The sequence below is a fragment of the Paramisgurnus dabryanus genome, chromosome 13 (assembly GCF_030506205.2).
Source record: "Paramisgurnus dabryanus chromosome 13, PD_genome_1.1, whole genome shotgun sequence".
NCBI lineage: Eukaryota > Metazoa > Chordata > Actinopteri > Cypriniformes > Cobitidae > Paramisgurnus > Paramisgurnus dabryanus.
The window spans coordinates 31,678,763-31,706,460 of record NC_133349.1 but is presented as its reverse complement, the minus strand read 5'-3'; the positions used below and the strand labels follow the sequence as shown (position 1 = coordinate 31,706,460).

At 43.9% G+C, this 27,698-nt stretch overlaps 2 protein-coding genes and 1 pseudogene across 2 annotated transcripts in view; 1 reads left to right on the top strand and 2 right to left on the bottom strand.

Annotated features, from left to right (window-relative positions):
- Window positions 1–27,698, bottom strand: part of grik2 (glutamate receptor, ionotropic, kainate 2) — a 257,567-nt gene that overhangs the window by 145,757 nt on the left and 84,112 nt on the right. The window contains exons 5-6 of the mRNA XM_065246360.2: window positions 21,579–21,632; window positions 13,783–13,956 (exon numbers count right to left, since the gene is read on the bottom strand). Coding sequence (XP_065102432.1) covers window positions 13,783–13,956; window positions 21,579–21,632 — 228 coding nt within the window. The remainder of the gene's footprint in view (window positions 1–13,782; window positions 13,957–21,578; window positions 21,633–27,698) is intronic.
- On the top strand, window positions 21,826–21,942 carry LOC141280070 (5S ribosomal RNA; annotated as a pseudogene).
- On the bottom strand, window positions 24,039–27,393 carry LOC135753576 (E3 SUMO-protein ligase ZBED1-like). Its single transcript, XM_065271548.2, has 2 exons — window positions 26,290–27,393; window positions 24,039–25,977 (listed from the first exon to the last, which is right to left on the bottom strand). The coding sequence occupies exons 1-2, from the start codon at window positions 27,110–27,112 to the stop codon at window positions 24,932–24,934; spliced, it is 1,869 nt and encodes a 622-aa protein (XP_065127620.2). The 5' UTR covers window positions 27,113–27,393; the 3' UTR covers window positions 24,039–24,931.

The window sequence follows — 27,698 nt, the reverse complement described above, 5'->3', positions numbered from 1 at the left end:
ACATGTAAAAGCAATACTATCATGTATTATATATAATGGCGTTTATTAAATATTTCATAATTTTCCTGTTTTCTATTATTTCTTCCTTATATTTATCTTACGTGTTTGTTCTAAAACTATTATAAAAGTATTATGTTTAAACATACATTTAAAGGGCCTGTTTATATATTAATAACACTTTACATCATGTGTGTGTGTGTGTGCTATATTTATATATTTATTAAGTATGTAAACATAATAATTTTAGAACAAACAGGAAGAAGACATAAGCTAAGATATAAGGAAATAAAAAGAAATAATAGAAAACGAAAAAATTATGAAATATTTTTTTAAAATTGTGATATTATTGCTTTTTCAGTATAAAAAAACATTTATTCTGAATAAATTATAATTGTAACATGATAAAAACGCTATAAGAAACACATAGAGGGAACAGACTTCGACAGAACACCTGACATCTTCTCTACTTATTTTCTATTCTAATTATTAAAAAGATTTCCAGATGATTTCCTCGCTCCATTCTGTCCGTTTAAGGGCTTATTGTAATCATAAACACCTACGTTTATCTTCAAATGATGTCTTCAACGATGGTATTCTATAAAAATGAAAGCCATCTTTTTTGGCATTCTTATTCTGACACTTAAAGGTAGGGTAACAGATTTGATCCTGAAACATTTTTAGTTATGCTGGTTAAAAGTCTCCACACATCCTGATAGCAATCACTGTGTTAAGTTGTTTAAATGTATTTGTAAAAATGTATGTCATCTGTGAAAGGCGTAGGACCAAAAAATGTTCAACAAATCATTGATTTCGGTCCGAACGGACGTTTCCTTTTATGTCCCTCATACGTAAGCGTAATTTGAATTCCCACCGCGCAGCGAGTCCACGCAGATACCATACGTCATTGGCGCGTTCACGTGCGCTCTGTCTGTAAACAGCGAGAACACCAAACTTTTCTGCTGAATTGACAACCTACACTGGAGCAACAAAACTAAATGCATCTTTTATAACAACAACAGCAAAAACTGCCTGGATCAGCAAGAGCAAAAACCCAAATGAACATCTGTAACTTTACTGCTTTACCGCGAGATGCAAACAGCTACAGGAGGCAAAGGGTCTGAAGGGTCGTTGCACTGTTTATTTTGGTAAGGTAGGTACGCGATATGTTTGTATTGAGATGGATTCAGATATTATACTTTGATGAAACGTTGTGTTGCTTATGAAATTTGTGTTCGTTTACGGATTAGCATAACGATATAGTTACTACGTCTACACAACCGAACGTGTGCTTAAACTAATTCTGATGTAAACCGGTTGTTTATGTTGGTTATTTTGGAAGTGTTATTCACTTTGTACTGCAAAGTTTTCTCACTGGTGAATGAGACGTGACCGATCTGTGCGTGTTCATGTGTTTGGAAAGAGGCGTGACTTTGGAGAGCGATTTGACTTGAGGGTGGGATCGGGATTTCATTGCTAGGCGGCTACCGTTAGCATTTTTCAAAATGTGTTACCCTACCTTTAACAGCACAACAGGACATTTTCTAGTGAGTTATCTTGCTCTTTTCACTCGTGTCTAATTCATTTCCACTGTTTTTCTACAACCGCATTGCGCGCGCAGCTTGCAGTGATGTAACTATGACGTCTACTCTAAATTGGTCTATACAGTAGCTCAATTGACCTAGCGTTTGCAGCACAAATGTTCAGGTGTTTGATTCCCAGAAAACACCTACAGGATATTCATATACATTGTAAAACGCTTTAGATAAAAACATTTGCAAAATGCAAAGTACTGAGAAACTGGATTTTGATGAGGTTAGTGGAGAAGTATTTTAACTAGATATCATTATGCTATTCACAATGTACAGCATGTTTTTTTTTGGGGGGGGGGGCCCTCAGATGTGCTTTCTGCCCATGGTTTCAGGTGCACTTAAGCTTGCCCAGTATCTGTGTTGAGCTGAAATACTCATGTCAGATCCTCCTCATGTCCTCATGCAGTCCAAATATGTTCCACAGCATGTGGGCCAATTCGGAGCCAAATCTCAGCACCTCTATTCAAACCAAACCCATCCAACTACAGACATGTTTAAGAAGCAGGCAGTTGGCAGTGGCTTAAAGGAGCTTGGTTTGGGAAGGAGCCAGCTAGGTTGAGGCTTTTCTCAAAAACCAGAGATTTAAGACAAACAGTCTCATCTCACAGCCCACCTCTCGGTGATGAATATGTAGCCAAGATGCAGCGAAGAGTTTTCCAGCTTAAAGCAACGTCGCATGCTGCTCACACGCCCTCACACATTACAGAAGCGTTTCAATCATTTCTTTCTTCTGAGCCCAATCGTTCCCCTTCAGGGCTCTAGGATTATTCTAGAAAACCTTGACGTGCTCAAGCCCTGTGGGTGAAGGGATTGCCATTAAACCGGGCTTCTTTCTAGGCAATACTGTGATGACATTGGAATGGAGGAGCTAATGGGATCAGAGAAAGATAGCAGCTCCTAAAGGATCCCATTTGTTGATGAGTCTAATGAATGATTTTGGATTGGAGTTCTGCTGGTGAATATCATCTAACATGCTCCGAGTTATTCCTCACTGAGAGATGCCAGTAAAAAACAAAACAATGATTGGTTTCCTGAACACGGTCACTGCACCTGGTGAAGATGCTTAAACACACAGAGAATTGGTAATTGCATGCAATTATTCACTAACAACAAACTACCATAGTATTATTATATATTTTTAAGGAAATGTTCTATAGTAGTCTTTGAAATAATCAGTAAATAAAGTGAATTCATGAAATCAGATAAGACACAAGGCTTTGCCAAAGTGCACTATAGCATCAGTGCAGTGTCACACTTTGCTGTTTTTTATCACTTCCCCACAGAAACGTTTTTTCTTCAGCAGACACGTTACAGGAGATGCAGGCAATCACAAACACAATCTGTCCCAACAATAAAACCTTCTGTTGACTTCTCATCAATTTGTAACATTGCAAAGGGCAAAGATCCAGTTACAAGCAAGCATTACATGAATGCGAATCAGGCTGTGTGGTCAAGCCAAAAATGTCTTATTGTATCACTGCATACATCATTTACTAGCAGGTTTTCTCTTTTCTACTCTCAAAGTCTGAATAAATTTGATGATCTGCTGTGGATGAGCTCTCTCCAAGTAAATCACACACAAGCCGAAGCCATTAACAAGAAGAGAAATTATGCTAATACGTCGCAGGACCTTGTTAGGTCATTTTCATTATGCATGTTAAACCGTGACTTAGGGCAGCCTTTCACCTCATGATGATTAATTATTGTCCAAAGAGAAAATGTGTAGATTTTGCCGCCCATGAACCAAGTGGCCCTGAACAGGTTTAAAAATATTTTCACGTCACAAGAAAAAAAACTTTGAGAGAGATCTGAAATGACAACCACCTTTGGAAGCTGCTTTAGGGGTAGCTGGCAACACTTTCATGACCGCAACCTTCTTAAACATTAATCCTAGCGTGTCATTGTTAACCTAGTTTACTTGCTATCAGTGTTGTTTTCGTCAACGATGACGATAACAAAATGATTTCGTTTGAAGCACCTATTTTTTATGACGCTAACGCTACGATGACTAGCTAAAAATGTCTCTAAGGTGACAAAAACATGACGAGACGCTTTCGAGTTTTCGTTGACGAGATGGAACGAAAATTATTATAAGTCTGACGTTCACAATGCATGTCATTTCTGCTTATTTTGCGTGAAATCTGTCTGTTTTTAGCTAAATTAAAGCCCGGTATACACTGTGCGATTTTTAAAAAGTCCTTTAGGATTGTTGCTTTCCACACTGTGCGATCAATATCGTAGTAAAGTCCATGTCACACTGTATGATCTCAGTTTCCATCAATGTCAGACTGTACGAGTTTAAAGACTTTTAAAAATCGGACGCACGCAAACAAACGCGTCCGCAGTTTTACGTCATCGATTGACGACGGCTGGAAAAACACATGCTGAAGCGAAGGCTAACAAACCGAAACAACATCTACTGTTCATTTTAATCATAACTTGTCTCAAGCATAAAAAGAAGAAAAAACTAAGGAGACGAGTACCTGGCATTTGAATTTCCAGCGCGATTTCTCTCCAGGCTGCTTCATTTTTATCCTATCATGGTACAGTGGCGATGACACGTTGTACAAACACTCTTTATTGTTTCCATAACTCCACAAGTTTCTCCTCCTGCTGTACAGTCTACCTGGTTCTTTTTTACATTTGTCTGCGTTGATTTGTTGTTGTCGCCGCATTAATTGTGTCATCGGGTTCTGTGCTTCTATTGGTTATTGAGCTGCCGGTTGTCGTAGGGAGATGTCACACAGCAGGATTGTATCTCAAAATTTCTGACACTGCCAGAATTTTGTCGGAGGATAATTTTGATCGCAACGGTCATTAATCGGCTGTCTGTGAACATGTCAAACTAGCGATCAAAGACGGCAGATTTTAGCCTGGGATTCCAGAAATCGTTTAGGATTTCAAAATTTGTCCCAGACAGCTAAATCCTGGCTGAAATCTCACAGTGTGCACCGGGCTTTAGGTTAAAAAGTGTGGTGTATTTAATACTATTAAAATGTGCATTAAGGTTGTCTCTGAGGGCTTGCTGTTGTTTTAGTCGGTGTGCCTTCTGCGCGTGTCATAACATAAAAGGTGAGCCTGTTATACCCTCATGTTGAGTTTGTGTGTTACGCTGAGACCTCACTTATAAAGTTGAGAAACGCGTGCCTTGCCTTGTTATTTAAATCAATCAATCAATCAATCAATCAATCAATCAATTTGGCTCCTGCGATGGGTAGGGAGGTGTCCCATCCCTGTGCGTTGAGCCGACCAGATGGACCAGTTGCTGCCAGTGCTGACGATCTTGTGCCATCTGCTCTGCATCCTCTATAGCAACTTCATGTTGTTGTAGGTCGCCTGCAAGGACGTCAAGCCATCGGGTGCGAGGTTTACCTCGTGGTCGTCTCCAGCCTGCGGCCCTTGGATCAAACTGGAGAATAGCTCTCGTAGGATGGTCAGAAGGGAGGCAGAGGACATGGCCGAGCCAGCGTGTACGACGTTGTGCCGCCAGGGAGGATGCTCTGGGCTGGCATGTGCAGGCTCTAAGAATTTGATTGGAAACCCGCTGGGGCCACCTGATGTTCTCGATGGTTCTGAGAGCCCTGCTATCAAAGCCATCTATTCTTGCAACTAGTGTCTTGTTTAAGGGCCAAGTCTCAGAGCCATAAAGCAGGATGGAGAGTACAGCTGAGTTTGTAAATTCGGAGCTTCGTCTTGCGTGAGATAGTCTGGTGCCGCCAGAGTGGTTTCCAGAGAGACTGCAGAGCTGACGCAGCTAGGGCTCTTCTGCGGGTTATCTCTAGTTTTAGGTCCCCGTTGTCTGTCACTATGGATCCCAGATATGCAAAGTTCTTTACATGCTCCACGATGTCATTGCCAAGCTGCAAGGAAGGTGGATGTAGTCTGTCACTGACATACATGAACTTGGTTTTTGTCCAGCTCACCTGGAGGCCGAGCTTCTCCGCCTCTTCTCTGTATATGCACAGAGCATCTCCCAGCTGGCTGTAGGACGTGCTGAGCAGGATGGTGTCATCAGCGTACTCCAGGTCAGTCAGGTGGTAATTGCCGAAGGACACTCCGGGAACCCGCTCACAGACCCTGGACATAAGATGGACAATGATGCAGTTGAAGAGGTCAGGTGCGGCCACGCAGCCCTGGCGAACGCCACTGGAGATGGGAAACCAGTCCGAGTCTCTGCCGTTGATGCGAACACAGCTCTGGGCATTGCTATAAAGCAGCTTGAACAGGGCAATGATCTTGGGTGGTACTCCGAGAGCCTGTAGGATACTCCACAGTGAAGTGTGGCAGACAATATCAAAGGCAGCCTTCAGATCTATGAACCCGATGTAAAGATGGCGATCTTTACGGAATTCATAGGTCTTCTCCATCAGCAAGCGAACTGCAGAGATTTGGTCTACTGTAGAGCGATTAGGCATGAAGCCGGCCTGTTGGAGACGGCGGCTGCTTCTAATGGCTGGTAGAGCACGAGTAAGCAAGATCCTGGTAAAGAGCTTGCCGGGGATGGAGAGAAGGGTAATGCCTCTGTGATTGCCGCAGACTAGTCTGTCACCCTTACGTTTCCAGAAGGGCAAGATGACTCCTCTGGTCCAGTCGCTGGGAAGCCTCTCTGTCTCCCACACCTCATTAAATATGTGGGTAAGCCACTTGATTATGCTTTCACCGCCTGACTTTAGCATCTCTGCAGTTATTGCACATATGCCGGGGGCTTTCTTGTTGTTAAGTTTTCCCAGGGCGGCTCTCACTTCCTCAGGTGTGACAGGGCCTGTACTGCAGACGACACTAGGGGCTGCAGTGTTAGCGGCCAATATGAAGGCGGGATCAGCCGGGGAGGTACCATGCTGCAGAAGTAGTCTGAAGTGCTCTTTCCAGCTTTCAAGGCAGTTTGCTTCAGTTGTTATAAGGTTGCCATCAGAATCTTTCACCAGGGCTGTCTTGATGCGGGGTCATTACGGGCTTGGCGCAGAAGACTGAAGACACGGCTCATGTTGTTATTAGTGGCTGCGGACTCTAGGTGATTAGCTTCTGCTTGCCAGAACTTCTCCCTATCCTCGGCTAAGGCCATTGCGCTGGCGGTTCAGTCGCTGATACTCTGTCAGGTCACCTCGGAGCCGGGCCTCACGCCGCAGCTCGATGATGTTAAGTGTCCTTTCCGATATCCAAGGCTTTTTCGGGGGAGGTCGAAAGTGTCCGAAGACATTCTGAGCTGACCGGATGACACTTTCCTTGAAGGTCTGCCAGTCGTTCACCTTGTCAGTAGCCAGGTTGTCAAAGGTGCGGCGAATGGCGCAACTAAAGTCTGTGGCGATATTTGAATCACTGAGTAGAGAGGAGTCCAGGCGAGGTTGGGTCTTGGTGTGCTGGTTGGCTAGCAGCTTTAACTTGAGATGGGCCACCATCAGGCGATGGTCTGTGTTGCCAAGCTGCGCTCCTCGGTACACACGGCAGTTGGTGACCACTGACTTCCAGCGTCGAGAGATGAGGATATGGTCCAGAGCTTTCCTAGTGCTGCCGTCTGGGCTGTACCATGTCCAGTGATGGATAAGCTTCCGGGGAAACCAGGTATCAGCAACACAGAGGTTATTGTGGTGGCAGAGAAGGAGAAGGCGGTTACCGTTGTCATTTGTGGACCTGTCAGCAAAAGTTGTGCAAACAGGTGAGCCTGTGGACCGATCACTGATGGACAGGGTGGCGTTGGCATCGGTAAGGATGATGGTTATGTCGTGTGGAGAGGCTTGGCCAACAGCCTGGTGGAGTTGCATCCTTTGTATCCTCATCAGTGACATCGGTGGGAGCATAAGCAAGATTACTGTCATCTTGCCGTGTTGGTGGAGAAAGCGGCCGACAGTAATCTGTCGCTCAGTGGTGTCCAGCTGATAAGGGACTTGCGGAGGTTCTTAGGGATGGCAAGTGCCACGCCATAAAGGCCTGTCCGTCTCTCTGGGCCACTCCAGAAGTAGCAATGGTCACCTGCTGTTGTTTCACCATTGCCGTGCCATCGAACTTCACAGAGCCCTGCTAAAGAGATGTTATAGTGGCAGAGCTCTCGGGACAGCAGGGTGGCAGCTCCAGGGCGAAGGAGTGTCTGGACATTCCATGTGGCGACTCGGGTCTTACGACGAAGGTTAATCCGTATTCGTTGGTCGGGGGCAGGCTGGGGTCCGTTACCGTGTTTGGCAGTCCAGCTTCTTTCTCTGATCGGTTTCATAACAAAAGGGTTTTCTCCCGGGTAGGTTGTTAGCCCTCTGCAGGATAGTCGGTTGGTGGGGCTGCCACCTCACAGCGTACCGACACGCTGGGGTCACTGGAACGCGCAAGCTCCCTCGCCATGTCAAGGCCAGACCCGAGAGAGAGTTATTTAAATAGATCACAAAAAGTATTGGAAATGGGCTTAGGTTTGACAAGTAGATACATTTAAAACCTTAAGATTACCATGAAATGTGTCAAAAGCCGAACATAGAGTAAAATTGAATATATATGATATGTTAACAGCATGACTAAGTTACCTTTAAAAAAATATTAGCGTGATGAGCCTTCAGGTGCCGCTTGAGGTTGGTGGTATTCTTCCCACCTAGTTTGTGGACACATTTACCGTCGTCTCCCAATATGCATTCCGTTTTTCTTTCTGATGGATTGTACTTAAAGTATGTCCATATATCATCTCGTCGGCAGCATTGCTAATACCTTTAAGATGTTAAAGAATACTTTTTTTTACAAAAATTGACTTGACTAAAACCTTTTTGCGTTTTCTTCGACTAAAATGTGACTAAACCTAAAAAGCACTTTCGTCCAAAAGACTAAGACTAAAACTAAAAGGGCTGCCAAAAAAACACTGCTTGCTATAAAGCAAAACTATGAATATTGGTAAAACTTTACAATAAGGTTGTCTTAGTAAACATAAGTAAATGCATTAACTAATATAAACAAACAATATTGTTTATCAGAATGTATTAATTCTTGTTAATGTTAGTTAATTTCAAAACAGTTACTCATGTTAGTTCATGGTACATTCATTAATGTCAACAGTTACAGTACAATGCTTGATTTTTTAAATGTATTAGTAAATGCAGAAATGAACATGAACTAAGATAAATAAATGCTGTAGAAGTATTGATTACATAGTTTATGTTAGCTAATGAAGAAGGAGGAGGATAGAAAAGAGAAGGAATTTGATTTCAAAAAACTTTATTACAAATGAACACATTTATTTAAAAAAATTAAATAAAAAAGAAAACAAGGAAAAAAAGGTAAACATACTAGAAAAAGTAACAAAAATGGGGTGGTATACCAAGTCATCTTTAATGCCCATATACACAAACTCCTCCATAACACCAAATCAATTTAAAACAAAAAAGATCATTCATTGCTTTAAAGAATCTAAAATTGAGGAGGAGGAGAAGGAAAGGGGTTATTGTAAAATATTTTTTATATGAATATTTTCCATTCTTTGGCTGCCCGCTCAGGTCAGTGCAAAATAATATTTTTATTGCAGAACAGAGTTGTTTTATTTTTTACCACATAAAATTTGTCATTAAAATTTTTTTAATTATGTCCATGGCACGATGTTAGATTTTAGCTGAGACACGACGCTGCAGTTTATAAGAGAGAACATGGCTGTCAAGCTGATTCTGTGAACCTGGCAACATGCAATCACATAAGTGCAGAAACAATGCTGTTATCCCGTCATCACATGGCAACACTACCCATTAATAATTTAAATGATTGCTATTTGAATTAACTAAAGTCAAAGTTATTAAGGTAAGACTTCATTTCTTGTTAATTTTCATAATGGCTATCTATAACTGTCTAATTCGCTGTGTTTTGAACAAAGATACGTGTGATTTATCTTTGTACTCATCGCACCTATCAGATTTTAAGGCTGGTGCTGTTGACATGTTTCTCTCTGCGAATGTTCTGCCTTTGCACAAATTGGTCATGCAATCTGTCAAACTGCTTCCGCAATTGAATAGATTCAAGTGTGTTGTTGTGATATTTCAGCATGGTTCCTGCAGCTGCATGTATGGTAGAGTCAGGAATGAATGAAATAGATCCATGTTGTCAGACCCAATGACGTCACCAGAGTCTGTCATACCTTGGCTTGAGGTGAATTGATGCAACTGCTCACAATTACTCTCAATATCCTCATCCCTGTACTGTACCTTGTAAACAACCTTGCTTTCAGGCTGACTGATAACACCTGAGTTTGGTGAATCTGATGGGTTCTTGTGATATTCAGGGTCTTAGAGATGGACCGTGGGTGCTGTCTGAAGCCGTGGGTAGATTCAAGACATCGAGTTTCAATTACTTGATTACTAAAAACATGACACCAGTCGGGTGAAAATAAAAAGCATCATGATGTTAGCTCTATAAGTTATACTTCAGGGTTCAATACAAAGTCTGAGGAGGACCATAAATACAGCGCATCAGTAAAACTGCTAATCAAGCGTTTACAGAAGCATTTCACCGTGTCAATATGCATTAGCCCCTGACTGCTTGCCATTTAGCTGATTAATCGATGCCTCTGTCTTCAAAGCCGAGCCATTACGCTTCTAAAATAATCATGCTTTCAAGTGGACAACTAAAGGGTCATATGACACGTGAAAAGGAGTCCAGTTAACATTTATCTCTTTCTTTGACCTAATGAATGATAGACAGATAAGTGTGTGCTGTAAGACAGGCTGAGTCAGCTAAATATCAGTTGGGAGTCTTTTAATGGGCTGGGTCAGATTTACCTTCCAGATGCCCTGCCCTTTCCTTACCTTTCCATACTGTATATCCAGACATATACATATAGACCGATGTAGCTCAACCCATTAAAAGAATAGCTATGCTTGAAATGAAAAAGCAGCAGACTTTCTTTCCTCCTTGGTTGTCATTTTCAGTGTTAAAATACTTTCTACTCCAGTATCTCTGTGGAGTGTCAAGTCACTCATTCCCTGATTATCATGAAAGGTGTAAACAATGTCTTGTTTTATGTTCTGCAGTTTAAAATCATTCAGGTTTGGAATACATGTACGTGAATGTTCATTTCTGGAAGAAATGACCTGTAAAAACTAAAACTGCTTAAGAAACAGCAACTTTTCCTGCGTTAGTCTTTACTCATCATCAATTTGTATCTTCTCTCCAAACCAAAGAGTCCAACAGAGTGTCATTGTTTTGTGTCCCATGTGAGTTAGTTTGGCAGTTCGACTCTTTTTGGCATGTGGCTTCTCGTCTTTGTTTCCGTCTCACCCAGCCTCCATTGACTTCATATTTTGGCCCTTTTCCCAGATTGAGGTTGAGGAAGAACTGGGATAGTGCCAGTGTGCTTATATTAGAGAGTTTTTACAGTAGATTACCCTGTATACTTTACATTGCAGTATCCACCTTATTCTTGACGTAAATATGGGTAAAACTTCCAGTGAGCCACTACAGCTAATGGTAGTCCTATTGCGAGGGATACGAGTCTGCCATTTTGACTGGCATTTTAATGCTTATTATGAAATCCAGGAAGACCGGCAAAACTTGTGCAGTTAGGGGTTGCCATAATAGCTTTTACAAATTCAGTAAATCTCTACAAAACATTTGTTTTAACTATAATATACGCACAAGAACTGAATGTGTATGTGGCGCACGTGCATCTATTAACTGTATCCACACATCCATCCAATAAAACCTTTCATAGAAACTGACAGTGAACAATAAATACAATAATTATTCAAAAACAACATATTATGCTGATAAAAATATGCTGATTTATTTATTCTGCTACTATATATTATTACAAAAATGAGATTACAGTACAGAATACTGTATATACGACATAAACTGCTTATTAGTTAATGTTTATAATAGTTTGTGATGTGTTTGCGCATAACTTTACTTTTGTTATGTTTTAAAAGATTTTTTTTAAATAAGCATAAGCCCACCTCTTATCTACTGCATATTAATATTTCCATAAAACTAAAACAATACTGAAAACATGTAATAGTAGTTTAATATGTTTATTATGGTTTGTTCTTCTATGCAACAACACGCTCACACTTACTGATAATTGATATAAATTTAACTGGGTGCTGAATCCCTCAATGTAAATAATGTCATATAGTGTTAGAAAAGGACAGCACTCACAGTTCAAATTGCGAAAATAGAGTTTAATCGCCCACAACGAACGTTTCGGGCTGAACGCCCTTCTTCAGCGTGTAATGGCGATTTCCAATGTGTTGAATGAGAAGCATAAGTTACTGCTGCTGTCGGATCACGTGATGCTTGATGTGTCGCCATAAAAACTCAAAGTCGATAAAAAATTGTCGTTAAAAAAAACCTCACACTAGAGGTTCAGTTGTGACATTTTAAACCATCACCTGAAAAGGTTAAAAACAAGAAGTCTCTGTATATTTCATGTATTAAACACTCGACTGACTGTCCCACTGTAGAGATACTGGTATGTCTCTGTGCTTTTATATTTGCGCATTGAAGACCCGTCACCCCTGAGGAACAACATGAAACGATTGAATATATCTTCATGTGATGTATCAGGACACTTCTTAATTTCATCCTCACACTGGCTCATACATGAAATTATGACCGTAATCATCATGGAAAACGCCGGCTCCGGTTCAGTGACACTATGCGTCAGAAGTCGCGCCCATAATTTACGAAAAGCGTCATGGGGCGAAAGATTATTGGTTGTAGGTTCAAGTACTCGATGGAAAAGTGCAATACACAGACAGAGCAAACAGTCCTGTAGCAGTATTACACAAAAAACTGACTTTTCCTTCTGTCACTTGTCAACTTATTTGATGAATCTTTTGGGTGAGACCTGTAGCTCACTTAGACAAACATTGCAGTGACAGCGCAAAGGTCATGTGTTCGATCCCCAGGGAACACAAATACTAATACAATGCATAACTTTAATGCACTGGAGGTCACTTTAGATAAAAGCGTCTGCCAAATGCGTGAATGTGAATGGATTTTTAGTGCCAAAGAACTGATGAAAAAAACTCTCACTTCTTTTACATCATCACCTAATGATGTAATTCATACCTAATTCTGCCTTCCCAGTGGATGAAAATACACTCAGACACAATTAAATTAAGTCATAAAGTCATAATCATCATCATAATCTTAATATATAGGCACTGATGTGCAAACATGGATATTTTACATCTCGATGGGGTGGTTTCCCGAACAGATATTAGCTTAAGCCAAGACTAGGCCTTAGTTTAATTAGGAAATATAACTTATTTTAACAAACATGTCTTACTAAAACATTCTTGTGTGTATTTGGAGGCAAATCAAAGGGCACTGATGTATTTTAAGATATGTCAGTGAAAGTTGTTTTCAGTTTGGACAGCTCTTAAATTTATTTTCGTCTAGGACTACTGTAGTCTAATCCCTGTCCGGGAAATCAGCCCTCAAAGATATAGGGCTCTATTTTAACTTTTAAGCATTTATTTACTTACCAGGCTGCAGGTGAAGCAGCTCTTTGCGCCTTCTAATGTCTCATAATTAGTCCTTATTTATGTCCAAGAGACTCAATAATAATCTTTTACATTCAATCCTTTAATCTTTCATATTTAAAAGCATCTTTGTGCTGCTGCGCATTCATGTACTTTGTGATAAGCAAACCTGCGTTGTCCTCCCGTTTATAGGCGCATTTTACTAATGCGCTCTTTAAATAACATAAAACACATTGCGCCATTGACTTTAGACTTTAGACCAGGTTTTTGTTGGTCAATGGCTTAGTTTGTTTTAGTTGCCTCAAAATAGCAACGCGCCAACAATGCGCCTGAACACACCTCGTTTTTAGACCAGAATGCCCATGGGCGCAAAAGGGGGCGCAAATGCATTTGCTATTTAAACAACGCGGCGCTAAACGTGAAAATTAGGGTGGAAACTAGCGAAAGACGCTTGCGTCGCGCATTGCGCTGCATTGCGCCGGGTGTAAGATAGAGCCCTTAAAGTGAATAAACTAGTCTTTATAGGTGGAGTTTAGGGTGTGGCCAGGGTTTACCCCCCACCCCCCCAGAGACAAAGCCATGCATTGTTACTTTAGCTTCTGAAAGCATAAAGCAAATGCAATTCAGGAGACTTGTAGTTTGTACTAATAACAATTAAATCAACATAATAATTTCTAATAAACTGTACAATAAAATAATTTCCAAAAGAAGCACTGTTGTATACAGTTTAAAAAGAAAACATCACAATGTCTTACTGTCATGAAGCCATCCAGCAGGCCAGAATCAGGTTTAGGAGGTGCTTGAAGACGCTCCATAGACCATTTTTCAATGATGGAGGACACTTGGCTGTTCTCTGTGTTAAGAATACGGAATCCTGTCATGTTGACTCCACTGTAGCGATAGGGCTCCACATCCAATGCAAAGAGATCCTACAAAATATTCAACAGTGACAAATGAACTGAAATATAAGCAAAACATAAAGCATGTTTCCTAATGACTTCAGCATTGAGCACAGATTAATACAAATAAACTGCATCTAGGATTGTAGTGGAACTAATTTAATTTTGATTTGCCGTGTAAACAGACTTCAGCTAAATAGTAACCAAAACAAAACTTAAGGGGTGAACGTCTCGGTTACGGATGTAACCCTCGTTCCCTGAAGGAGGGAACGGAGACGTCACGTCGTGACCGACGAATTGGGAACTCGCTTAGAGAGACCAATCTGCTTCGAATACTACTAAAACGCCAATGAACTTGGCATTGAGATATTTGCATAATGCTGGCGCCGCCCCGCCAGGTGGGTATATAAGCAGCAGGTGCAAATAGGGAAATTAGCTTCTTTTTCGCTGAGAAAGCCGGAAAGTGTGACCGGCCGTAACAGCAGGTGGCAGCACCTGTGGCGACGGGACGTGACGTCTCCGTTCCCTCCTTCAGGGAACGAGGGTTACATCCGTAACCGAGACGTTCCCTTTCAGTCGGTCACTACGACGTCACGTCGTGACCGACGAATTGGGAATCCCTACCAAAACAAAAGTGTCTGCAGAAAATCCTCCAAAATCCCCTCGGGGAAATTGGAGAAATAAGATAGGGCAGAAGGCCGGGCACTAGATGTTCCTTTAACCCACAGAAGTGCCAGCGACTGGGAAGCGCCCTACCTGACTGGGATAGGAACGCTGCGGAAGCCACCGCCCCTCTTAAGGGCTAATGGTGGACGATAAGAAATAAAGACAGCCGTGGCTGTGTAAGCAAAGCAGTGCTCTGCTAAGGGAAACGTGGGCTGGTAGGATTAACCCCACGGAAAAATACTCACAAAGGAACCCGATGGGACACAATGTGGAGCCCGAGCCAACACGTAGGTTCGCGAGGATACAGCTAGTGAAGGCTGACAGCCAATGCTCCGCAACAAAGGCTGCCAAGGCAGCAGAGGAAGAACAATTCAAACCATTACGCATTTTTGTTCTGAAGGCCTTCCATACTGACACAGTTATGAAGCATCAGTTGGAGGCTGCAAGCCGACCTGCGAGTCTGTTCTCCGTGTCCTCCCTGGTGAGGAAAGAACACGAGAGGATACAGGCTCGATACGAACACTGTAAAATCTAATGAACGTATTAGGTGTCGCCCAACCAGCAGCTCTACAGATGTCTGTTAGCGAGGAACCACGAGCTAGAGCCCAAGATGAGGCAACACTCCGTGTGGAGTGCGCTCTCAAATTAAAGGGGCAAGGAATACCCTGAAGATTATAAGCCAGGGTGATAGTATCAACTATCCAATGAGACATCCTCTGCTTAGTGACAGCTTTCCCTTTCTGCTGGCCACCATAACAAACAAAGAGCTGGTCTGAGGTCCTGAGGCTTTGCGTGCGATCCACGTAGAGTCGCAGTGCGCGTACGGGGCACAACAAAGCCATGGTTGGGTCTGCGTCCTCCGGAGGCAGCGCTTGCAAGCTCACCACCTGGTCTCTGAAAGGAGTGGTGGGAACTTTGGGCACGTAGCCTGGTCTGGGCCTCAATGTTACACTCGAGGCGGCAGGACCAAACTGAAGGCACGAGTCGTCAACAGAGAATGCATGTAAATCCCCTACTCTCTTCACTGAGGCCAATGCTAGCAGGGTCAGAGCTTTCATTGATAAAAGCTTCAGACTCGCAGACTGCAAAGGCTCGAACGGGGGGCCTGAAGGGCTTTCAGCACCATGGACAGGTCCCAGGGAGGAATAGAAGGAGGGCGCGAGGGGTTTAGCCTACGAGCGCCTCTTAAAAATCTAATAACCAAATCATGCTGGCCAACTGTTCTGCCGTTGATAAGTGAGTGATGAGCAGAAATAGCAGCGATATCAACTTTAATGGTGGAGGGTGACAGCCTACCGTCTAACCTATGTTGAAGATATAAAAGCACGATGTTAACAGAGCATTCTCTGGGGTCTTCGCGTTGCGAAGAGCACCAGGTGACGAAAAGGTTCCATTTAAACGCGTAAGCCCGTCTTGTGGACGGAGCTCGAGCCGCGTCGATTGTGTTAGATACCGTTTGTGGTAAATCACCTAAACCTTGCGCGCGCTCAACGACCACACATGGAGATCCCACAGGTCGGGGCGCGGGTGCCATAATGTGCCCCCTCCTTGAGAAAGAAGGTCCTTCCTCAGGGGAATCCGCCAGGGAGGGGCTGTCGCGAGGAGCATTAGCTCTGGAAACCAATTCCTGCTCGTCCAATACGGGGCGATCAGTAAAAGGCTCTCCTCGTCCTGCCTGACTTTGCACAGTGTCTGTGCGATTAAGCTCACTGGGGGGAATGCGTATTTGCGCATCCCCAGAGGCCAGCTGTGTGCCAATGCGTCCACGCCGAGGCTGCCCTCGGTTAGTGAATAAAATAGGCGACAGTGGGTATCGTCCGGCGACGCAAACAGGTCTATCTGCGCACGACCGAACTTCTTCCAAATTAGCTGGACCGTCTGGGGGTGGAGTCGCCATTCGCCGGGGCGCGCAGCTCGAGAAAGCGCGTCCGCCGCTGTATTGAGCGAGCCCGGAATGTGAATGGCACGAAGGGACCTCAGATGCTTCTGACTCCAAAGGAGGAGATGACGAGCGAGATGCGACAGGTGACGGGAGCGCAATCCGCCTTGACGGTTGATATACGCAACGGTCGCAGTGTTGTCGGTGCGTACTAGTACATCCTTCCCTCGCAGCTCCATAGCGAAGCGTACGAGTCCCACATATACTGCCCACAACTCTCGGCAATTGATATGCCAGTGCAACTGGGGTGCTGTCCACACCCCTGAAGCTGTAAGCTCGTCGTACGTGGCACCCCAGCCCGTGTCGGACGCGTCTGTGTGTACAACAGCATGCCGGGAGATTTGTCTCATGGACACACCGGACCGGAGAAACGCGGGGTCCGACCACGGGGGGAATGTTAGGCGACACGCAGGTGTAATAGCTACACGATGGATGCCGGCACGCCACGCTCTCCTCGGGACTCGATCGTGAAGCCAACGCTGAAGCGGTCTCATATGGAGCAGTCCGAGCGGTGTCACGGCCGCTGCTGCTTTCATATGCCCCAGGAGCTTCTGAAATTGTTTCAGCGGGACCGCATTCTTCCCTCGAAATGAACCGAGGCAAGTCAGAATTGACTGGACGCGCTCTTCTGTTAAACGCGCCGATAAATCGATCGAGTCCAGTTCCATACCGAGAAAAGAGATCCTCTGCGTGGGGCAGAGTTTGCTCTTTTCCCAGTTGACCCGAAGACCCAAACGGGCGAGATGCCGAAGCGTTAAATCTCTGTGTTCGCAAAGCGTCCGTCGCGAATGCGCTATTATAAGCCAATCGTCGAGGTAAGCCAATATGCGAACGCCGCTCTCTTGGAGGGGTTTTAATGCCGCCTCTATTACTTTCGTGAACACACGGGGAGAGAGGGATAGCCCGAACGGTAAAACTTTGTACTGGTATGCCCGACCCTCGAATGCAAACCGGAGAAACGGTCTGTGACGAGGGAGAATGGACACATGGAAGTACGCGTCTTTCAGGTCTATTGCCGCAAACCAATCTTGGGGGCGAATTGAATTGAATATTTGCTTCGGTGTTATCATCCTGAAAGACCTCTTCTGCAGAGATTTGTTCAGAACGCGCAAATCCAAGATCGGTCGCAACCCACCGCCTTTTTTGGGTACTATGAAATACGGGCTGTAGAAACCCGCCCTCATCTCGGTTGGAGGGACCGGCTCGATCGCGTCCTTCGCCAGCAGGACTCCGACCTCTGCACGCAGTACATGTGCATCGGACGCTTTCACCGTGGTGAAACGAATGCCCGAGAATTTGGGTGTGTGCCGGTTGAATTGTATTTCGTAACAGAGGCGGAGAGTGCGTAAAACCCAACGAGACGGGTTGGGAAGCTGAAGCCAAGCCCCCAGGGACCGTACGAGAGGAATTAAAGGCACTACCGGTGTACCCGCGGTGGGGCGGCGAGGCGGGACAGGCGGAACTGCCGGTACGTCTGCTGTGACAGCATAAGTATCTACAGTATGTGTGTGTGTGACACTGACCTGAGCCCGCTGAGGGTGACGGTCGTCTGGTCTCCTCAGCGGAGAGCACAGACTCCGATGAGGGTGCTGGTGGTCCCGTCTCCTCAGCGGAGAGCTGGGACTCCTCAGGACACCCGCTGGCGATAGAGGAGAGGGAGGAAGAGCATGTGAATGCCCGCTCACATCTCTCTCGATCCTCTGGAGACCTGGAGAAGGAATAGGAATGCACTCTTTTTGTGGTTTTGTGGGTGCCGGCTGAGAAGCCGGCGGAACAGAAACTAAACGAAACCAAAGATTCTCCACCCGGCCCTCTACCGGTGGAGGGAGCGATGCCATCACCGTCTCCCGTAGAGTGATCCCATCCAAATCCAGGTCGCCCGTCTCAGGGCCGCTTCGATTTCCGTTTACCACGGGAAGTGGGTGGGGCGGGCGGGGCGGGCTGCCGACGGCTGTTCCCCCTCCGTGGCCTGGAAGATGTTCTAGTGGGGGGGGTGGAGGCAGCCGCCGCAGGGCGCCCTCGGCGAGGAGCAGACGGGGCCGCCGGCGCTGGAGGGCGAGATGCAGGTCACTTGCGCCGGGGCATGATCTGAGCGATCGCCTCTGTCTGCTTCTGGGCGGCGGAGAACTGCTGGGCAAAAGACTCCACCGACTCACCGAAGAGGCCAGCCTGGGACACTGGAGCGTCCAATAACTTGTTCTTCTCCGCATCTGACATGTCCGCCAGACATAGCCATAAGTGGCGTTCCTGGACCACCATCGTGGACATGGCACGACCAATTGCCTGCGCTGTCACCTTCGTAGCGCGAAGAGCCAGATCAGTGGCAGCCCGGAGCTCCGAAAGGACAGGCGAGTCGTGTCCTCCCTCGTGCAGATCCCTCAAGGCCTTCGCTTGGTGAACCTGCAGCAACGCCATAGCGTGCAGGGCTGAAGCCGCCTCTCCACATGCCTGGTGGGCAGCGCCCGTTAAACCGGAGGACTGTCTGCAGGCACGAGAGGGGAGGGTTGGGCGGTCCTTCCAAGAGGGAGCGTTAGCCAGACACAGCTGCATCGCGACCGCGCGCTCCACAGGAGGGATCCCCGTATAACCCTTAGCGGCTCCGCTGGTGAGGGAGGTGAGGGGGGAGGGCTGAAACGGCCGTAATCTCTTAGAAAACGGCGACTTCCAGGTTCTAGTCAGCTCTCGTGCACCTCGGGGAAGAAAGGCACCGGCGGAGAGGGTTGTGAAACCCGGGCAGCTCCAAAGAACCAATCATCCAGGCGGGACGGCTCGGGCTGAGGGGGGGGAACCCACTCTAACCCGACGGTCTCCGCCGCTCGAGCGAGCACGGCCACCATCTCTGGATCGAACTCCGGCGTCCCAACCCGACCAGAGGGAGGAAGGGCGTCGGGGTCCACGTCAGTGGGAGGAGGCCCACCCTCGGATGCTGCGGCGTCGGTGGACCCGGAGGGCGGCACGATGGATTCTAGAGTCATCGTAGAACACGACGCTGAAGTCTCCATCGGCACATCAACCGGCTGTGGATGAGGAGGCTGAGAGCTGGAGGACGAATCCCCCGACCGGCTCAGCACAGTGATGCGGAGGTCGTCTTTAGAGAGCTTCACAGCCGCACCGTGGCGGCGTTCAGCACTCGCATGACGAGGGTTGCGCTTTTCCCGGAGGAAAGACAACCGTCTCCGCAAATCCACAAGGGACATGATCTCGCAGTGAGAACATTTACCCCCAGCGAACGCTGCCTCTGCGTGCTCGATGCCCAAGCACGAAAGACAACGCTCGTGACCGTCCTTCGGACCCATGTATTTGCCGCACCCAAGATCGCATGGACGAAAAGCCATCCTGAAAAGGACGCTGATGTCCGGATATACGAGAGAGTGGCTGCCTTTAACAAGGCACAAAGCTCTCTCGTATCACTCTTTTAGGGAAATTAACTCAGATGCTCAGTTGATGATGCGCACAGGGAAGGGCAACGCACACACTAAACTCAAAACAACAAACAGATGTAGAGCCGTGGAATAAGCGAAGCGTCCGCTGTGGTACTGCTAGTCCAACCAACTTCAGCAATCGAATCCCAACAGAGTAAAGTAGCTTCTCAGTAGCAGATACTGCCGGCTTTCGAAGCGATAAAAAGCTAATTTCCCTATTTGCACCTGCTGCTTATATACGCACCTGGCGGGGCGGCGCCAGCATTATGCAAATATCTCAATGCCAAGTTCATTGGCGTTTTAGTAGTATTCGAAGCAGATTGGTCTCTCTAAGCGAGTTCCCAATTCGTCGGTCACGACGTGACGTCGTAGTGACCGACTGAAAGGGAACACCATGTACTGTATACAACAACACAAATAGCCTCCTCAGGTAAAACACAGAGGGCACTCGATATACCATTGATACATTAGTTTCTTAGTTAAAACATGGTTCTAAAAATACAGCACACAACTATTGGGTAAAACAGGCCATTTTTAAATTAAATGTGTGTATATAAATGTGCATATTTTTTACATTTCTCTTGACTTCACTCTTGTCTAAGATACATGTTTTATCCAGTGCACGATGCAGTGCATTCTAGAATTTTCTATGATTGCAAATCTGTCTTACAGTTGTTGTTGTTGGAGAATTTTGCAACTTTATCTTGCAAGGCAACTTTATTGCTTACCTTTTGAAATAGCATTCACAAATATTTGCCTCCCAAAATAACTCTTTACACTCTTTAGGACTATATGTCCCAAGAACTATTGTAAAATGTCATAAATCACGTTTATCAAGCACGGAGTGCCACAGGGATCAGCTTTGGGCCCTTGTTTTTTTTCTCTGTATATGTTTAATAACATGTTATCATTTGACATATAGTTACATAAAGTATATTAATAGTCATGATACAATTTTAAATTTAACAGACTGCAGTAATGCATCAAGAAAGCATTATTTTAATAAAACTAAAATAAAGGTATATGCATGCACACATACACACAATAACTATACTAAAAGCAGCAAACATTATTTTGGCAGAACTAACACTACAAACTCATACATCATATTATCTCCCATTTTAAAATATATACAATACTTAGAAATGTGTTTTGTTAAAATGGCGTCATGTGCTTTGGGTGAGTGCTGCTCACAGAAATATCAGACAGCTTTTAAATTTAAGAAAAATGAAATAAACAACTTTGGTTTAATGGCTGTCATTTACAAAAAACAATTCAGGGGATAAATAATGAATATTTATCCAAAGTAGGCAGTGGTGGGAAAGGAACATTTTTGCAAGTTTGGCCAGCAAATTATATTCACTGATGTCTAAGATATAAAATATTATAACTGTGAAACTGAGATGGCGAGAGATAGAGAGACTGTGAAAAATATTGTGTTATAGCCTCAGTCAGAGTAAAACACATTAAAGATAAAACAGAAAAAAGCTAACGGCATCTGAATACAAAAAAGCTTTCCAATATTCCCACAATGGCAATGTACTGGCCTGCTATACAAATAATTTTATGAATATCAATGTAGTTTTGAATGCACTGTATAATATATACATTTATATATAACTTACCAGGGTGGTAAAAATGTAGTGGTAATACTCTGTCATCATTCCCATGGCGAGAGCCTGAGAAAAAAGATTGATAACCGTAAATGAAAACATTTTGAGACAAGAGAACAGAAACGTTGATTCTGAAAATATGCAATTTATCACTGAATCGAAATAGAGGCAGGCAGGAATAATGGGTTTTCTTGTTCATATGATGTTTTGAGGTTTATAATAATTTTGTATGCTGAAGGACTGAAAGCTGAAGTCATAAGCCAGCAGCCATATCACCCTGTAGCCCAAGACAGCTTGCCCACTGAAGCTAAGCAGGGCTGAGCCTGGTTAGTACTTGGATGGGAGACCACCTGGGAAAACCAGGTTGCTGCTGGTAGAGGTGTTAGTGAGACCAGCAGGGGGTGCTCACCCTGTGGTCTGTGTGGGTCCTAATGCCCCAGTATAGTGACGGGGACACTATACTGTCAAAAAAAAAGCACCGTCCTTCGGATGAGACGTTAAACCGAGGTCCTGACTCTCTGTGGTCATTAAAAATCCCAGGATGGCCTTCGAAAAAGAGTAGGGGTGTGCCCCGGCATCCTGGCCAAACTTGCCCATTGGCCTACTAATCATCCCTCATACTAATTGGCTATATCACTCGGTCTCCTCTCCACTAATAAGCTGGTGTGTGGTGAGCGTTCTGGCGCAATATGGCTGCCGTCGCATCATCCAGGTGGATGCTGCACATTGGTGGTGGTTGAGGAGATTCCCCCATTCATATGTAAAGCGCTTTGAGCACTGGAAAAGCGCTATATAAATGTAACTAATTAATTATTATTATTATTATAAAGTTTTCACCTTAAACCCTTGATACCCAACAAAAGCAGCAGTGTAAGCAGATCTAGTCCTCCATGACCATTTCAATTTACTTATTACAAATATTACCATGGTAAAATCTGAGTCATGATTAAATTAGGATTATTTTTATAATAGTCAAGCACTAATAAAACATTTAGTTATAGATGGAGTTGGACAGAAGGGTGGCTGGGGTTGTCTTTGATCATTTTGTTTATGGGCAGAAAACATGTATGCAATACATTTGTGTGACATGCTGTACTCCAAATCTACAATGATAACGTTGTTTATAACAATAAAATGATAATAACAAAAGTATGCATGCAGTTTTCATAACCCCATATAAAAATGAATATGAAAAGATATTAAGAAATGTTCATTCATTTTAGCCTACATCTTGGTGTTGATAGGCTACCAAAAAAGAAATGGAAACATTATGCAATAACTGGGAACTGTATTAGCTGACAGCATTTATCACAGATAAAGCTGATAATACTTACAGTTTACACCAGGAGGTGTTTTTTAAAGCACGTATGTATTTTTCAAACTCAGTGTTGCATTGTAGCAGACGAGAGAAGGTGAAGAGCAGATGGGATTTGATTTTGCACGAAGCTTGTTTGTCTCTATAACAGTAATGAGCTCTTGGGTTCCCACGCCAAACCAACCACGCATTTGCACGGCGGCTTCCTCGGACCGACAGACAACTCAATCCATAACAATAATTAATTCACGGGCCAAGCTGTTGTGTTGACAAACGTTGGAACAACAATCATCTAAGCCCAAGCGTCAGTCTGTTTGCGTGCACTTCAGGGCCATGTGAAACATACATGAGGAAGTGTGCTTGCCTGGCAACAGATGAGATCTGGTATCAGCACACCAGCTAATTGTGTCCTGTGCTGGAAACAGACATTTAGCATCGCTCACTCACTGAGAGCTACACAGGTGTGTGCTACAGTCCACGCGCACTCGCTGGAAAGATTATAAGTCAGTGATTATTACTGCCATCAGACCGGAGAGGGGGATAAGAACGGGAGGAGGTCGGGTCAGTTATTAGATTTGTTGTTGTGGGGTCTAACGCTGCTAATAACAGGTGGTATTGTGTCCAGGTGGACTGGAAAGCCTCCAAGAAATAACTGCAGCCTGCCGGTGGATTTTTATATTTACACTGATGAGCCAGCAGCACCACTATTACTGAGTAAAATCCACAGTTAGTCGGCCAGTACATAGTGTGCCTCTGAAATTAAACAAGTCTTTAATAGCCTATGGTATATGGCGCAGTACATTTTCTGTAAATTTTACTCATATAAACATAAGTCAACACATGAAGCCTCACATCATGTACACAACGAACTACACAACACACTTGCTGTTGTTTTACAGTTCAATATAAATATAAAAAATCTTACTTATTATATTAAAATATGTGAAATATGGTATGACTGTTAGACCCACTTATCATTGTCATCATCATCCCCAGTGAAGTTAATTATTAAACCCAGTCTTGTATGAAACATATGGCAGGAAATAACAGATCTGTAGCCTAAGCAGATTTTACAAAGCAGAAAGTTTCAAGTGTGGATATCACAGAAAACCTCTCAGAGCTGCTCATTATATAAGCATATATCCACTGCCTAGGGCTGGGCGATAGAGCTAAAATGTTTATCATCGATATAGCATGTTATATCATTCGATAGCGATAATTATTGATATTTTTATGACCCATTTAAAATAAGGACCAGGAGAAAAATATATTACATTTAAACATTTTTATTTTAAACTTAACCTTCCTCTGATCATAATCCCTTCAGGTATTAAGACAGAAATGTCAACAACCATAGGAAACTTAAATAAATACATTTAAACATGAGTATAAATTTACAATGAACACTTAACAATTATCTTATCTAACATTTAAGGTGCACAATAAGAGAAAATGTAAGAAATTCTTAATAAAGTAAAATAAAATAGTGCAAAGTGTTAGATATAAACATAGAAACCTGAGAATTTAGTGCAAGTTTAGTGCTAGGAAGTTCACTAGCCGTTCACCTTCTGGTGAATAAAGTGTTTTAAAATATGTGCAGTGTTTTGTAAACATAAATAAAACTGAGGTAGACTTAGGTACATCTGTAATATAAAAAACAAACCTGATACAGTACCAGTAACATTGTTTGAAATATAAAACCTGCAGAAATATAAAAAGTAACCTGCAGTGTTTTGTAAACATAAAACTGAGGTAGACTTAGGTAGCCTACATCTATAATATAAAAAACAAACCTAAATCCTGATACAGTACCAGCAACATTGTTTGAAATATAAAACCTGCAGAAATAAAAAAGTAACCTGCAGTGTTTTGTAAACATAAATAAAACTGAGGTAGACTGACTGAGGTACATCTATAATATAAAAAACAAACCTGATACAGTACCAGTAACATTGTTTAAAAAAAAAAGCAGAAATATAAAAGGTAACTCTTCAAGTTATTCTTACTGTAAGTGTAATCATACTTGAAGCTGAACTATTCAAGTATATTTTCAGTCCAGGTTTTGTGCTAGGAACACCAGCTGGTTGACCTTCTCTGGGTCTAAAGCTGCCCTGGTGCATGTAACAATATTACCCCCAGTACTAAAAATTCTTTCTGAGGGGGTGCTGGTGGCTGGGATACACAAGTACTTTTTCGCCAGCTGAGACAATCTGGGGAAGTTGTGTTCATGTAGCCTCCACCAGTCCAGAGGGTTAGACTCACTGTCTGCATCGGGGCACATCAGGTACCTTTCCAGCTCACTCTCCACTTTTTGTTTTTCAGTGAGAGGCAAAGCATCATCATCTTGGCACTGTTTTTTGAAAAAGCTCCCCAATGACTTGCGTTGCTTCTTCACGCCCAGTGGCATAGGTGGTCCACTGACAGCTCCTCCTTCTGCACCTTGGTCTGCTGCTCCCTCAGAAGGCCCTGCCTGTGATTGGCCCTGGTCTTCATCCATGATCTCAGACACAGCTCTCATTTGAATGGCCCCTACCTTCCCTGGTCTGATGTATCGGCCTTTAAACCTAGGGTCCACAAAGGTAGCCATGTCAAGGAGATCATCTGTGTCAGGGTCAGCATATTTCTCGTCAAGATAGGTCATTATTTTTGTCTTCAGCTCTTTTGTGAGCTGAGTGTCCCCATCATTAACTTTCAGCAAACTAGAGCGGAAAAGGTGGAGCACAGGCTTCACGTATGAGACCGTCACATATGACTCCCCAGAAAGGGAGTCTGTGAACTCCAGGAGAGGAGTTAAGGCCGCATGCATTGACTCCAGGACGTCAATATCCTGCCACGTTGGGATCAGGTGCCTGTTGTTTTTGTCAGAAGAGAGAACTTCAGTGATGGCCTTTTGTTGCTCTAGGACCCTTGCCACCATCTTTTGTCTTGAGCCCCACCTGGTTAGTGACTCTGTGACCAGCTGGTGTTTGGGAAGATTGAGACGTTCCTGTGCTTTAGAGAGCGCACTCTTTTTCTTCCACGAGTAAGAAAAGCTAGATACCACTTTCTTGCACACACCTACAGCCCTCTCCACTCTTTTATCTTTCCCTGCAGCACCTGCAGAAAAACAATGCTAGCATTAATAACTGATAATAGATCATACACAAAAACACACACACAGAAACATACACACACACGCAAGCACACAGACACACACAGACACACACATGCACGCACGCACACACAAAGATGCACGCACGCGCACACAGACACACACACACACAGAAACACACACACGCACGCATGAACACGCAGAAACACACAGACATAGATCATAATAATTATAATATATTATCTCAATTACTGGCTAATAAAATCACAATAGGAACCAATATTGATGACGACCATTAAAATGACAAAGCTACTCACCAATAGCAGAGTGCAAACGATGGCCAAAACACTGCAGCCGTGTCCAGTTGTTCAGTGAAGTCGCCTTCACTACATTTGCCCCGCTGTCTGTGGTAATGCACACCATTTTGTCTTCAATCAGACCCCAGGACAACAGTGCCTCCTTCAAGCCTTCTGCTATCACTTCTCCTGTGTGGTCTTCGGGGAAATATGCAGTCTCAAGGCATCTGGTTTTCAAACCCCATTCATTGTCGATGAAGTGAATGGTCAAGCTAATATATGGCTCAGAAGTACGGCTTGACCACAGGTCAGAGGTTGTTGCAAAGTACTTTGCTGACAATATTTCTTGCTGTACAGATTCTTTGCACATTACATACAGCTTAGGAATGGCAGTCTTAGAAAAGTACTTTCGGCCAGGAAGAACGTAGCGTGGGTCAAGCACGTGTATAAGCTTTTTATAACCTGACTTCTCAACGGTGCTAAACGGAAGCATGTCTTTGGCTATATGATATGCCACTGCCTCCGTTATATCTTTGTACCGTTTTGTTTCTTTGCCATAAGGCACTGATGCAGAGTACCTCTCCATGGTCGTCTGCTGCTTGTGCGGTGTTGCAGCTACAGATGTTGTTGGTTGAATACGGCTGTGCTCCAAAGGGTGAGCGCGGCTAAGGTGGTACATCAGGTTCGTGGTATTACCAGACTTGGCTGGGACGACGGTCTTGCATAATTTGCAGACGGCATTGGTCTGACTACGGTCAGACTTATAATATCCAAAAAACTGCCATACTGGCGAGCTGAATTTTCCTCTTTTATTTACAATTTCCTCGCTCTCTGCAGCACTCATTTTCTGCTTCTCAGTTTTCTGCCGGTTACTGAAGAGGAATCGAGCACGAGACAACGCAACCAAACTTGATACTGTTACATGATTGGCTGTTAGCGTGTCACTCCCTACGTTGCTAGGTTACCAGAGAGCGAGTGCCTTTGTTAATGCAACGAAACTTGCTTTGCAACCTCCGTTTTCTTCTGACGAAAAAAAAAATTATCGAACGTTTTATCGAACACATTTTTTATTGCTATCGATCACGTGTCTATCGTGATACATATCGTTATCGTTTTATCGCCCAGCCCTACCACTGCCAGTATTAATGAGTCTCATAGACCTTCATTATCACTTCAGTGCTCTGAAACTGATTAAGAACGTCTGTGAGTCAATCTCGGTCTGAATAATACCCGCATTAATATTTGATTCTTTTCTAATTGGAGGAAATTCTTGCGGTTGAAATGTCAGCTGTTTCTTTGGACTTTTTAACGCACCACTGAGAGAAATAGGACAGGAATACATGTACATTCTTACTGGATATACAGTACACTGCAAAAAATGAATTTCTTACTTAGTATTTTTGTCTTGTTTTCAGTAAAATCTAAAAATT